Source organism: Stigmatopora argus, chromosome 22 (genome assembly GCF_051989625.1).
Source record: "Stigmatopora argus isolate UIUO_Sarg chromosome 22, RoL_Sarg_1.0, whole genome shotgun sequence".
NCBI lineage: Eukaryota > Metazoa > Chordata > Actinopteri > Syngnathiformes > Syngnathidae > Stigmatopora > Stigmatopora argus.
In genome coordinates, this window is record NC_135408.1 from 1019910 (window position 1) to 1035000 (window position 15091).

Below are 15091 nucleotides of genomic sequence, written 5' to 3' on the forward strand. Positions count from 1 at the left end.
ATCTCTAGAGCCCCAAAAGGTTTCAACATTCGTGGGCACGCTTGCATATTAGTCAAGTAAACTTTGCCCATCTCAACATTTTTATTTTAATGGATTTCAAACCAAATTCTAAATTACCGTATTTTCTCGAATTTAACGCGCACTCGAAAATAACACGCAGGTAATTTTGGGCCAAAAACATCTGGAAAAACGCAGTAATCGAATATAGTGCGCACCTAAAATTGCCCGTAGTCCTCCGGCATCCTTTGGGCAATTGACGTTCTCTTTCTTACAGATAGGTCGTGCCGTTGCATAAACTTATAGCACCAACATGCAGACGATTTGAAGCCGGAATCCTTGTTGGTTTTTTTCATGATTTTCAGGGCGAGGATACGCAGCTCGACTGTGTTGATGGCACACCCTGCAGCTCTTCTCTCAGCAATCGTTTTAAGAAGTTCTTTCTCTAACTCTGGGAACATTGCTTTTCTTCCACGTCCTGATGCTTTTGCTGTTGCTTTTTCTTTCAATAATGAGTCTTTCTTCTTCCTCCAACCACGGATGTTAGCTTCACTAATATCGAATTTTCTTCCAGCTTCTCTGTTGCCCGATTCCTCTGCCACTTTGATGACTTTTCTTTTGAACGCTGCGGTATAACTTGCTCGTTTTGATGCCATGTTGCTTGTACAATGTCCAAAACTGAACTGAGAGAGGGTGAACTGAGACGAGTACGAGGCTAGAGGGGGGCAGTGGTGGTCTCGGCTTTCCGATTTTCGATCGGCTTTACGAGATGACGTAAAACCGAAAATTTATAATTGTACCGAGCGCGGCAGGCTCCGAAAATCAGCCAATCAGCGAGCTGGAATGCAATACAAAATGGACGCTTCCATTTTGCACTACTGACGGTAAGTTCATGGTGTTTTTATGCTGTTACAGGAAAAATATTGGCGTTGACCATTTGTCTCTATCGCCATTCTACTTTCCAGCTTATTAATGCAGGATTGTGATGTTTGTGAGGCTTGACGATCTTTAATATGCGTGTATTTTGAATTCAAAGTTGGAAATTGCACAATGTCCGTGCGTCAAAGTGAGTTTGACAATGCTTTTTTCGATCGAAAATTTGTAATTTATTTTAGTTATTGATTATAACACGCACCCCATCTATTGGAATTAATTATATAGCAAAAATCTGCGTGTTATAATCGAGAAAATACGGTAAGCATTTTGTTGGTGTTTATCTATATAATTCAATTGAAAAAAAGAAAATGAAGACTCATGTTTGAACCTCATCTGAAATTTTTACAGTAAATGAATTTTCTCTTTTTGAGGCAGATTTTGGGTGCTCCTCTGATTACTGTAATTGCTCTCTGAGCAAAGTGCTTTTGGCCGCCTACACTGCTTGCTAGCTTTTTATTTGCCACCAGAAAGATGTTGGTTAATCGGTATAAAAACTGTGATAGAAATGATTGTTCTAACAATTCTCAGAAAATGGTTCTTGTTAAGTGCCACTGAAGGATATCGTAAGATTCATGGATGCAAGGTTTAATTTCGCATACTTTTGCAATACTAAGACAAACTAATGCTGTCCTTGACCAACCGCGATTGACGATTCTCTGAACCCATGCCCTACGATTGAATTCCAGGTTGTTTCACACTTTTCTCTCCCCGTCTGTGTCCAAATACGTTTGTGAACCGTGAAAGGTCGATTGGTCGCCGGTCTTTTGGTCGCAGTCTTTTGGTCGCCGGTCTTTTGGTCGCGGTCTTTTGGTCGCCCCAACCGCGACAAAGGGCGACCAAAAGACCGGCGACCAAAAGACCGACGACCAAAAGACCGGCAACAAAACAAGGTAAAACAACACGGTCTACGCATCAATAAAAGCCAACAATGGCCATGAGCAGTTTCACTGAGCCGACGTGTGAGTGTATAAGAGTTTGTATGTACATGCGTTGTCCCTTTCAGAAGCTACGTCAGTCAGGGTCTTAACAAGTTCTCCAACAAAAAACAATAAAAGTCCGGGAAATTTGGAGCTTTTCTTTAGCCTAATAATTACTAGGGCATTAAGTATGACTAAATAGTAATTCACAGTTTGTATTTAGGGAATTTGAGCGACAATTTAAATGGTAATTATCACTTACCTTCCGGGCGACCAAAAGACCGGCGACCAAAAGATCGGCGACCAATCGACCGTGTACCTTGTGAACATAGCCAATGAATGACGAAGGGTTGCTTTTCATAAAGTTACTTTTGTTCCTAATAAATTGATGTTGAAAATGGGCTTATGGGATATGGCGTGTTACGCAATCCTCAATTTTTGAGTTAAGTTAATATTAAGGCCCCAGCTTCCCTCCTATATGCCTTATGTCCTCCCTCTGTCCTCTTTCTGCCTCCAACTCGGTGCTTACATTTTTCCACTCACTCAACTTCCACGTCGATCCGTTCCACACATCATCCGTCGCTGATAAAAGGATTTCACTCCCTGGCTCTGCAGCAATAGCGTAGTGTCAGATCAGATCTGTTTCACATCAGCCGAGGAGGATTAATGGAGGGCGGCCGCCGAGAAAGTCTTTTAAAAAGTTAACAGTGTACATTAAGACCTGCTGCTGCTGATATGAACAAAGGCAAGGAGGAATAGGAAGATGACCTTGGCTCTTTGTTTGTTTGCTCCAATTAGAAATCATCACAAAATACCACAGGGTCACCCGAAGTCTTTATTGCAACATTCTACTCTCCTGAAAGATGATATCATATATTAGTGGCATATAATTTTTTTAAAGGTCTATCAGGGAGTCAGCATTGCGAAGGCCTGGTATTTACAGTAAACTGTTGATTAGCAATCACATTATTAAGTGGAGGATTATCATTATTACTTTAACAATAATTTAACACTCCTACCAAATTAATCATTGCGCAACTCCTTTGTTATCCTTTTGTCATGCATTCTTTGAATAAACTAGACAATATAAACAACAGGAGTACAGCAAACTCCCATGTGGCACATTAAAAACTGTTCCAGCCTTCCATTCTGTATGAAAGTAGGTGAACAGGGAAAACACACAGAACTCTTTAATATTAAAACACGATTTTCCCTAATCCCTCCTATATTGTAGCAGGTTACTTAGAGCAGGGGTCACCAAACTACGGCCCGCGGCCCGTCAGCACATTTGGCCCGGCCCTCTGAACAATACCAGAGATGCTATTGAATTTATTTCCTATTTGGAAAAAAAAAACATTTCCAGAATTTTTTTCCCCCCCCCAAAAAAATCCTAGGCCCCGCCCTGTCAAAGAGAGAACGGAATAATGGCGAAAAAGTTAGGTAAGAGAAAAATTGATTCAGAATACAGGGTATTTAACCTGGAGTGGACAAACGATTATTTTTTTGTTCAATGCAAAGAAAAGGGTGTTTGTCTCATCTGTCAAGAGACGGTGGCGGTATTCAAAGAATACAATCCTCGCCGACACTATGAATCCCGTCACAAACACAAGTACGATAGCTTGCAAGGCCAAATACGAGCAGACAAACTCAAAGCGAAAAAGTGAACTACTATCTCAGCAGAATACATTTGTACGCCAAGCTCAGCTGAACCAGGTATCCGTTCGGGCCAGCTTTCGAGTTGCTAAACTGATAGCGAGCAGCGGTAAGCTTTTCACTGACGGAGAGTTTGTTAAGAAATGTATGGATGCTGTCGTGGAGGAGGTGTGTCCCGAGAAGAAAGATGCATTTAATGCCGTAAGTCTGTCGGCGAGTACAATCACCAGACGCGTTGAAGAAATCGGGAGTAATGTATATGCCCAACTGCAGCAGAAGACGAAAGAATTTGACTTTTTTTCACTAGCACTGGATGAAAGCACGGACGTGCAAGACACAGCGCAACTGCTCATTTTTATTCGTGGAGTTAGCGCAAACTTTGAGATATGCGAGGATCTGGCAGTCCTCCAAAGTCTCAAAGGGACTACAACGGGAGAGGATATTTTTGACAAAGTGTGCCAAACCATGGAGAAGTTGGACTGGGACTGGTTAAAGCTAGCTAGCATCACGACTGACGGGGCTCCTAGCATGGTGGCCGAAACTCGCGGTCTAATAATGGGACGCATGAACCGGGAGTTGGAAAAAAGGGGTCTCACCGCGCCGCTACGAGTCCATTGCCTAATTCACCAGCAAGCACTGTGCTGCAAAGTGTTGACGTGAGAGAGATTCTGCTCTGACAACTGAGCTGAACTTTTATCTGTTAAGATTGTGCATGGCACAACAGAAAGTTAATGTTCCATGGCTTTTTTTTCTGTGAAGAACCCAGAGAGAGTTATTTAGTTATTATTTATTTCATAAATAGTGTTATTTATTTCCTGTTTTTTCTGTGAAGAACTCAGAGAGGGTTATTTAGTTATTATTTATTTCATTAATAGTGTTATTATTTGTTTCCTGACTTTTTTTTCTGTGAAGAACCTGGAAAGGGTTATTTGGTTATGTGTGGCTTTCTGGAAAACAATAAAAAATTTAAGCTCCCCTATGATCGTCACACTTTTTCTGTTACAAACTGACACCGGCCCCCCCATCAGAGAAGGGAAAGGTTATGTGACCCTCACAGGAAAAAGTTTGGGGACCCCTGACTTAGAGTATTTTTAAAAAAATATTTTTTATGTGCAGCCATGACTGTATTATACTAGGGCCTGATGGTCAGGGAGTGCACGCCAGATGGAGGTTGCCAATGTATGAATCCAACTGTTATTGTTACCATGTATACAAAACTACATTTTATAGTGGACTTCTTTATCGATAAACATTTCAAAAAGTTATAGGGAGGATCTTTGAACTCATTAAAATCATTAGTTATTATTTTCAACTAGGAAGGAGGGTTCGAGAAACAACAAAGAATTATCTCACGGCTTGACAGTTGTGCCTCTTATTATCTCATCTCATTTTCTGAACCGCTTATCCTCATTAGGGTCGCGGGGGTTGCTGGAGCCAATCCCAGCTGTCTACGGGCCAGAGGCGAGGGACACCCTGAATCGGTGGCCGATGGCTGTGAGGCCGATACCCTAACCACTCGCGCCACCTGGCCGCCAGTGTCTCTTATTAAATGGTTAAAAATCAACTAATTCACTACAACGCACCTCTCCGTCTTTGGACTCAAGTCGCAGCTCATTCCTGCAGATGGCTTGGATATCCCCGGCCTCAGCCAGGATTTCGATGCCTTTGGGGGCCTCCATAAGTAGGGAGCGGGTGGGGGACTCCAGCCTTGAAAACAAAACACAATCAATTAGGGTCATCATTATGTTCTTTTTGTATGGGAAAGTCGTTAGAAAAAAACACTCATTGTGTACACATTGTGACATCAGGGGAAAATTTCATCCACAAAATATGAATCATGAAGAAACCCAAAGCGGGCGGCCTGGTGGAGTGAGTGGTTAGCACGTCAGCCTCACAGCTCTGGGGTCCTGGGTTCAAATCCAGGTAACGTCCACCTGTGTGGAGTTTGCATGTTCTCCCCGGGCCTGCGTGGGTTTCCTCTGGGTACTCTGGTTTCCTCCCACATTCCAGAACCAGACATGGCAGGCTGATCTAAATTGCCCCTAGGTATGGGTGTGAGTATGCATGGTTGTCCGTCTCCTTGTGCCCTGCGATCGGCTGGCCATCGATTAAGGGTGTCCCCTGCCTCTGGCCCGGAGTCAGCTGGGATAGGCTCCAGCACCCCCTGTGACCCTAATGAGGATAAAGCAGTTTAGAAAATGAGATGAGATGAGAAACCCAAAGCACACAGATTTGTGACTTGAAGCTGGGACTGAGCACTGTCTAAAAGGTAACATTACTGTGATCCTTTGCCACTTCGGGGCTTAAACTTTCTCAGCTTCACTAGAACAATTTTTTGTGTAAAAAGAAAAAGTTCATAAAAATGTCAAAATCCACGCTGAAAATCGCAAGCGGAAGACAGCTGAAAAATGGCGGAAGTCAGGGCACCGCTTCTTCTCTCAGCGCCGAAGAAGCGATATACCATAGAAGAAAAAATGGATGCACCGAATATCATATAAAGTGCCTAGATGCACAACATCTCACCATTTCCTGTTTTGTTGCGAGGGAATTTCGCATCGCGCATATCACCTGTAGAGAAAGACTTTTTTTGAGCCGCCGTTGAAAATGCTTCCTAAATATTGACTAAATTAATCTACACTGTCATGTTCTTTTGTACATAATTTAGCTGGTAGGAACCATGTTTTTGTTAATGGACTCAGCCGTGCGGTTAAGAGTGATACACGGGAAGTGAACCCTCTTCTCCTTTGAAGATGCACGTGTGTTGTGCCGATCTGTTTGCTGCGAATGAATAAAAATAAATTCTTGTGAGGTCCACCAGCGTGGTGAAGAGGTCCAAGATGTAGCGGCTGGTCTCTCTGCCCAAGTTGCCATGCTGCATGATGCAGCGACCGTTCTTCTCCACGAAGCGCTGCCGCTTTCACTTGGCCATCGACGGGCACATGCCACTGTTTACTGCCCAAAGCTGGCATCATCCGAGGCGCGGAACTGCAAATTCTTATGTGGACTAAGACACCCCTCCGACTCCAAGGAATAAAAAAAATGAACAAGCATTATAAGGGAATTGCGCCATAAATACGGTCGTGAAACTGGCGTGAAAAAAGGACGTCAACACACTTTATGGGGCCACTCAGAAGGAGACTGATGACAACATTGATGGATGATGGAGGCATTGAATTTTGCAATCACCTTGACAGTGTCTTGAAAACAACAACAGCAATATTTGCACAAGAAAACTGCCACTCGAATCTGTCGAAGAGGACTTGGACTAAAGCTTTTAAGTTCTAAAGTTTTTTTATTATTTAAATCAAGCGTAGAGGAACTATTTTCACTGTAAGTACAGTACTTAAAGTATTTACTTTTTTTTAATTCATAGATTATATTTAGATGTTAATATTTTACAGTGGCCTGGCGGCTTGAGTGGTTAGCGCGTCGGCCTCACAGCAATGGGTTCCTGGGTTCAAATCCGGTCGGTCCACCGGGGTGGAGTTTGCATGGTCTCCCTGGGCCTATGTGGGCTTTCTCCGGTTTTCTCTCACATTCCAAAAACATGCATGGCAGGCTGATTGAACAATCGAAATTGCCTGTAGGTATGAGTGTGAGTGTGCATGGTTGTCTGTCTCCTTGTGCCCTGCAATCGGCTGGCCATAGATTCAAGGTGTCCCCCGCCTCTGGCCCGGAGTCAGCTGGGATAGGCTCCAGCACCCCGGCGACCCTAATGAGGATAAAGCGGTTCAGAAAATGAATGAATGAATACTTTACAGTCTTCTCATATGCCGGTAACTGTGATATTTAATAAATACACTCCTTGATAATTGTACTTGTGTACTATTGTGTATTTTTGTATAGGCCCAAAAACATGTAGTATGGTACTGTCAAGTTATCTCTACTTTCTTCAAATTTTGCCCCAAACTTGAAAAGGGGCCCCGATCTTTTCACAGCAGGAACAACTCAAATCCTTCCAGTTTACAATTTTATTGAAGTTTTCCAGTGAGAGGAAAGAAGTTGTTGAAAGGGTTAGCATTTGCTGCAAGGATTAGCTGTTGCTGAAATGATTAGCTGTTGCTGAAATGATTAGCTGTTGCTGAAAGGATTAGCTGTTGCTGAAAGGATTAGCTGTTGCTGAAAGGATTAGCTGTTGCTGAAAGGATTAGCTGTTGCTGAAAGGATTAGCTGTTGCTGAAAGGATTAGCTGTTGCTGAAAGGATTAGCTGTTGCTGAAAGGATTAGCTGTTGGGCAGAGAGAAGGGGTCTTCGATCCATGGGTATTTCGTATCCCAGTGAGGTTGGTTGACGTGATCATCGGTGGTGACATAGGTGAGGCTTTTTCTGATGATTTCCAGCTCTCTTTCCTCGCTAAGCGTCATCTCCTTGCCTCCTGGCTGGCAGTTGCCACATCTGCATCCTCTGCACTTTGGTTCGCAGGCTGCCCCAATACTGTCCCATTTCCACCAGTTGAGGAATTATTTGTCTGTGACAGTGCTTCTGGTTTCAGCTTTGAATTCCTCTGATGCTCTGAGTTCCTGGTATTTCACAGCTGTGGCCCCCATGGAGCGTGCAAAGTGCGTTTTGGATGTGCGAGCTGCCACACTCTTCCTCAAAGAGGTCTGGGTGTGTTCCACCAACGGTCTTTCCCAATGGTCCGTCCCATAAGACGAGGTCGCCGATCACTTTCACCCTCTGTGGTGCGAGGCGTCCTTCCCAGTGACTGATGAGCAGCTCGACTTGCTCTGGTCTGTGCAGGTCCTGTAGGCTGACATCTGGGAAGAACCCTTTCAGTTCTTTGGGTTTGATAGTCCTACCTATCTTTGCTATTTCTTTCAAACCATAAAAGGTGAGTTTATGGTCTCTTTGCGTCCCCGTGGGTGTCTTGATTCTCACTCGGAGCTGATATTTTTTTGTTCTTTCTTTCTTTCAGAACCATCCCCCCCAACACCGTGGACCACTAGAGTGACCTTCTCACTTCTGAGGTTGAGTCTCTTGGCTGCGCTGTGGGTAATGTAGTTAGTGTCAGACGCCAAGTCAATCAGTGTGACCTGCATTGGCTGTTACTTCGAGGAGCATAAGCATCACTGGGAGTTCCTCCCCTGCACTGTGCCCCATTGCTGCAGACTTGTCGGTGCAGAGCGACCTTGCCGAAACATTCGTGAAGGCTCTCTTCCATTCTTCTGCCGCTTCAGGGGACAGTCCAGACACGAATCGCTGTTGTCGTTCTGTCAGTTTGTGCCTCCCCGCGTTTGGTCTTGGTGTCGCGTCTCCTTTTTGACACAGGAAAAAGTGATGGTCTTTCTTGCAGCTCTGTTTCCTGCACAAGTGTCCTTGCATTCGCTTTCCTCCTTGTGACACCCTAGGCACTTTTTGCAGGCTCCCAACCTTTCAACAGCACTCAACTTGTCTTTTGGTCTCAGGTTTTTGAACGTCCTGCAGAAGAAAAGCTTCTCTATGTGCCCCTCATCCCCACAGACAACACATCCCCCTTTACTAGTGGACTTTGTTGAGGCGTACCTCCTGGATTCATTTGGCCTGGGTTCGACTCATCTTTTCTCAGGCTTCCGACATGTAAGATGCTCGATCCTCTCCAAGACCCTCTCTTGGTCCTTCAGGTACTTTAGGAGGTTGTCGAAGTGGTTGCCTGGGGTGACTCCATTAGCTGGGTTGGTCATGAAGACTAACCAGTCTCTCATTATTTCTCTTGGTAATTTGCTCTCTATTGATCTGATTACAAGCAGATTTTTGATGGCTTCAGTGTAGTCGAGTTCTATGAGATCGTTGAGGGCTTTTTCGATTGCTTGGATCATGTCAATCACTTTCCGGGGTTGGTCTGATGTCAGGATGGGGATTTTATCCAGGTCTTCAACGATCTCCAAGGCTATTGTTGTTTTGTTTCCAAATCGGTTTTCCAGCATCCTGAATATGTCTTCGGCGGTCTGACAGGTGGACAGGCTTAGGTCTCTGCAGATCCTCCTGTCCACACATTCAAGGAGCTGGAGTCTTCTGGCATCCGTCGAGCCAGTTGGCTCGCCTTGTTTTCTTTCCCAGGTCTTCTTCCACGTTTGGAAATCTGGAGCCATAGAATTTGGGTAGGCTTGTGGCCTTAATTTTGAGAACGGGTGCCTGTACTGCAGGCTTTGTTTGGAGGGTTCCTTCTTTTGTTCCCTCCCCCTTGGACCTTCGTAGGTGTTCTGCCTTCCTTATATTGAAGGTGACCTGTTGTTTTCTTAAGTTTTCTAGTTTCCTCTCCCAGGTGGCTTTTGCTTCATCTGGGATCCATTCTTCCCATTCCCTGAGTGCTGTCGTGAACTCAAGTATGCTTTTTCTAGCATAGCTTACTTGCTGTTCATAGGCATCTTTCCATGCCGCAGTCACTGGGGTCTCAAAGGCCTGTTCGCTGTATACTTCTGCTTCCGCCATTGCGATCGAGAGCTCGGTTATACCATACCTCTCCCAGAGATTTGATTTTACTGTTCCCTTTACCTCCTTCAGCTTGGTTTCACAGTCTTCTCTATTTTCACCAGTTGCTGCTTCTCCAATATTACTTCTCTATCTTCCTCATCACCTCCCAGTTCAGCTAGGAGGCCGAGTTCGTAGTTGCTATTGGTGCAATTTACCTCTCGTGCATGTGCATAGAGCAGATCATATTCCTCCAGCAACTTTGATCTTCCCAGTATTCCTGCCTCTTTGCCTAGGTAAGTGGCTTGACTGATGAAGGCTTTTTGCTTTGGCCCTTTCGAGCCTTAGCAGCTCAATTGTTTACCCAGTGGCTTCTTCCGCCATGGCTTGAGCTTTTAGCTTGCTCTTCTTGAGGCTTTAGCTTGCTCTTCTTGAGGCTTGACTCTGCTTGAGGCTTTAGCTTGCTCTTGAGCCTTTAGCTTGCTCTTGAGCCTTTACCGATGACTGCGTTGGCTTTGACTCTAGGCCTTTAATCCTTTGTCTTTGATGCCACGCTGGTTTTCAACTGTCAAGTTATCTCTACTTTCTTCAAATTTTGCCCCAAACTTGAAAAGGGGCCCCGATCTTTTCACAGCAGGAACAACTCAAATCCTTCCAGTTTACAATTTTATTGACGTTTTCCAGTGAGAGGAAAGAAGTTGTTGAAAGGGTTAGCATTTGCTGCAAGGATTAGCTGTTGCTGAAAGGATTAGCTGTTGCTGAAAGGATTAGCTGTTGCTGAAAGGATTAGCTGTCGCTGAAAGGATTAGCTGTCGCTGAAAGGATTAGCTGTCGCTAAAAGCATTAGCTGTCGCTGAAAGGATTAGCTGTCGCTGAAAGGATTAGCTGTTGCTGAAAGGATTAGCTGTTGCTGAAAGGATTAGCTGTTGCTGAAAGGATTAGCTGTTGCTGAAAGGATTAGCTGTTGCTGAAAGGATTAGGTTGAAAACCTTAAAAAGGGAAAGAAGGAAGCAAGCATGTGACATTTTTCAAACGAAAGGAAGGTACGAAGAATGCAACTTATGGTTGTGAGAAAGCAAACTAAGCATTAATCAGATGGCATCTAAGTGGTACTTATATTTGATCCTACCAGTTGCGTGTGATCGGGTCTGAAGGGTTATTTCTTGTTCCTTTTTTGCCTGTCTTCTTTCAAGGCTGGACTACTGACCTTTTTTTGCCTGTTTTCTTCCAAGGCTGGACTACTGACCTTTTTTGCCTGTCTTCTTTCAAGGCTGGCCTACTGAATTTATATCCTGGTTCATGACCTATGACCTCAGGCAGGAAATGAGGTGAGGAGAGTTTGATTGAGTTTTATTTTCTGCCCCCTTTTGGTCTGGAGGAGGGGCAGACATATCTTCTCCATAGTTGACTTGGCAGGTATGTATCGTCTTTTCACACCTATAGGGCACACTTTAAATTCTTAACCCAAAGTGGACGTGGCACCTAATCAGTCGGTGAGCCTTTTGTCTATAATCCCTATAAAGCGTGGTTTATGGATGTGTGTGTGTGTGTGTGTATGATAAGATTCTCTCGCTACGTTTGTCCAAACCGTGCAACATAGAGAGTTGAATTTTTTTTATGGTGGCCAGAAACGGCTGTCGGATCCTAATAGACAAGATTGATTGAATTTCTTCACCTTCTCTATAGGGGTGTAAACTCAATCTTTTATTTGTTAAAGCTGAAAGCAGAGTTGATGTATGAATCGTTGTTTTTACATGATGTGACCTAAATGCACCGCATGGCTGATTGGTCCTAAGATAGGACGCTACGTCATTTTCAAGCGTAATTTTCGGAAGAATTTCACCCAGTGAGTTTCCAGGTGCTCCCGGGAACACTTTTTTTTTCTGTCGTGCGGGAGTTATAAAACATCCACCCATCCAAAATTCACGCTTGATCTATTCTATAATCCTTATAAAGCGTGATTTATGGATGGATGTGTGTGTGCATCGGGAAACTCGCTGGTGGAAATTCGTCCAAAAATGACGTGGAAAGGCATCCTACCTTACAACTCCATTGTGTTTGTTACTCTTTGTTGATTGTCTGCTTTGTTTACCATGCCACATTTCCATGGCAAGTTCCTTTTACCCCATGTCTTTCACATCAGGTTTGATTTTGATATTTGATTTCTAATTCTTTGTTGTTTTCTGAAGAACCCTGCCTCAGTTATTACAGTTTTGGGAGAGCACTCCATTACACTCGTCCATTGCCTGCTTCCCTGTGTTTGGGTACAAACACCGAGCAAAGCTTAACAATACAATCTGACCAGTCATGGACCCAGCGGGAATCCATCGACGTTCACGCCGACAATAGCCTGCCAGTTTCCCATCCACCGACTATTATCCCCTACTCCCACTCCCACTTTCCTACCTGTGCTCACGACCAAGAGATACAGCCCAACCTCAATCGCCCTCCGTTTATCGCCCCAGCATTCTGGATTTGGACTCCGACTATTCGGATTATGAGGACGGTCCAGAGCTGATAGATCTATTAGCCTCAGACTCAGAATCGAACAGTGAGGTCTGGAGCTGATAGATCTATTAGCCTCGGACTCAGAATCGATCAGTGAGGTCTGGAGCTGATAGATCTATTAGCATTGGACTCAGAATCGAACAGTGAGGTCTGGAGCTAATAGATCTATTAGCCTCGGACTCAGAATCGAACAGTGAGATCTGGAGCTGATAGATCTATTAGTGTTGAAATTATTGTAAATAAGTTATCCTGATTCTGGTATGACTGTCGAAATGTTAGTTAATAGAATTAGGGATGTCTCGAGCTCTGGGAAGTTCACCTTATTCAACAAAGAGGAACTACCCAGGGGGGCCGACGTCTGTTTGAACTATTGTGTGAGGGTTGCAGGATATCGGGAAAGAGACTATAAAGATGTTATCTTAAAAGAGCATATGGTCATGATCAAAGAACCTTTTGTAACTGGGAGAGAACTCTCTTTTCCTTTTATCAGCTTGAAACTTCCTGTAACTTGGACACTCCCAAAACACAATAAGAGACTTGGCAGGAGGAGATTTCTTCAGAGTGTGTCATAGGATTGTGACGAGAGCAGTCCCGTGAACCTCTCATTTTTAAATAAAGTTAACTAAAATTCTCTGTGATTTCCTTCTTTCAGATTGGTGATACAAATGTCTGGTGTTTAAACCTAACAATTAGCCTCGGACTCATAATCGAACAGTGACGTCCTGGACTTGGATTTCGGTGATCCCCGAAGAGTCTTCCTCCAGACACTTTTCCCACAGACCCCTACCTGGGTTCCCATCTGGGGATCTACAATGGACCGCCGCATGGTGGGCGGTGGGGGAGCTCAGGTAGGATTTTTGAACACCGCCCGCTAACAACCGGGAAATCGCTTTGTTTTTTGGGAGAGGCACAGCACTACTCCCGTGTCGTGGAGGATGACGACGACCGGGCTACGCTGCGCTGTTTTTATGCCCCTCGACCAAGTTGTCATTGACCTCCACGCTGACCACTTCTTTCATTCGCACTGGAATTTTCTTGGGAGGCATGATGTTTAAAACAGAAGCAGCTGCTTTATCCACCCTTGGAAAAACTCAACAAAAACACCGTCAGAACTCTGTGGCGACCAATGGCGGTCAAAAGTACATGAGAGAGAATCTTGAAACATGGATAGTGGTTGTTGTGAGAGAGCCAATGAGAGCCAAGCAGTGTAGCGAGTGTCTAAAGTGAGAATCAAAGCATCCGCAACAATATTTTCAAAATGAAATAACGGATAAGGACATTGAATTTACTTTTTGGGGGATTTCGTAATTTGGATCTTTTTCGTATCTCGAGCAACTAATTTGCATATAAAAAGCTATTGTAACCTGAAAATTTCGTACCTAGAGGCATTCGTAAGTAGAGGTATGACTGAATTTGTTTTTTTTTCTTTTTCCGGTTGGGCCCCTAATCCAAAAGGATCTAAATCGAAAGGTAATTAACCTTTGATTCAAATTGTAAATAGGAAGGCCTTAAAATATAATGAAAGCTTATTGATTGCTGAGGCGAAATGAGATTGGGACACTGACAAAATATAGGTAACATTACTGACCCCATTACTCACAAAAATATACGTAGCTACATAATAAATATAATACTACAAATAACATTAACTTGACCTCTAATCTTTTGAATGATGATTAAAGCTTCAGTACATTTTGTACAAACAAGAAGACTGAACAGCAAGGTTCACATGAGGAATTGATTCGTGAACTGAGCATTTTTTTTCCCACGGACATTCATTTTAGGATCCACAGCAGCACTTATGTACAAGGGATTAATCTTCTTTGTTGTTTTGCAAAGTATGAGATTAAAGTGTCCTGCGAGTGTGTAACATTTGTGAACTCTGCTAATTGTTTTCTGTTTACATTTCTTCACTGTGGGCTATTGTGAATGCTAATTGAGGATGTTGAAGCGAGTGCATAGGTGACGGAATGAACATGGTGTCATCACACAGTGAAAGATAGATTATAGGAAAAAATAATTTAACATCTAGATCTGTGCTTGCATATAGGTATATATTTCTTTAAGTGACTATTATAATTAGTGTGAACTCAACAAAAGCAAATGCAATGGGATTTAGATTTGGAAAACAGTAGGTTTTATTAAAATCTACAAACAAAATATCTATTTTGTAGAGGCCTTTATTAAATTCAACAATGTTAACTGTATCTTATTCTTGTTCAATTTCTACCTGTTCCGTCTGAAGTCCAGGATAAGTTCCACAGTTTTGGAGACTAGGTGCTGAGCATCTGCAAAACCATGGAACTCATCCTGGACTTCAGACGGAACAGGCCCGCACTGCTCTGCTGACGTCACTTAGACTAATTATTTATTTCTTATTTATTGATTATTTAGTGATTATTTGTCTTTACTATACAGTCATACCTCTACTTACGAATGTCTCCAGGTACGAAAGTTTCAGGTTACGATTTTTTTTATATGCAAATGAGTGACTTGAGATACAAAAAAGATCCAAGTTATGAAATATCCCAAAAACTAAATGCATTTCTTTATCCATTATTTTATTTTGAATTCCCCTTATTAAGCGATTAAAAACTACAAAGGCAACGCAGCACATTTTCGCACACACATTGGGCACACGTAAAAGTCCAAAATGCACTACAAAGTGCACGACTTTCGGACCTGGTAGAAAG

At 43.3% G+C, this 15091-nt stretch overlaps 1 protein-coding gene across 6 annotated transcripts in view; it reads right to left on the bottom strand.

Annotated features, from left to right (window-relative positions):
- The window catches only part of sgcd (sarcoglycan, delta (dystrophin-associated glycoprotein)), a 250164-nt gene that overhangs the window by 3155 nt on the left and 231918 nt on the right, over positions 1 to 15091 (bottom strand). For all 6 annotated transcript variants that reach the window (XM_077592722.1, XM_077592724.1, XM_077592723.1 and 3 more), the window contains one exon: positions 5087 to 5210. In XM_077592722.1, coding sequence (XP_077448848.1) covers positions 5087 to 5210 — 124 coding nt within the window. The remainder of the gene's footprint in view (positions 1 to 5086; positions 5211 to 15091) is intronic.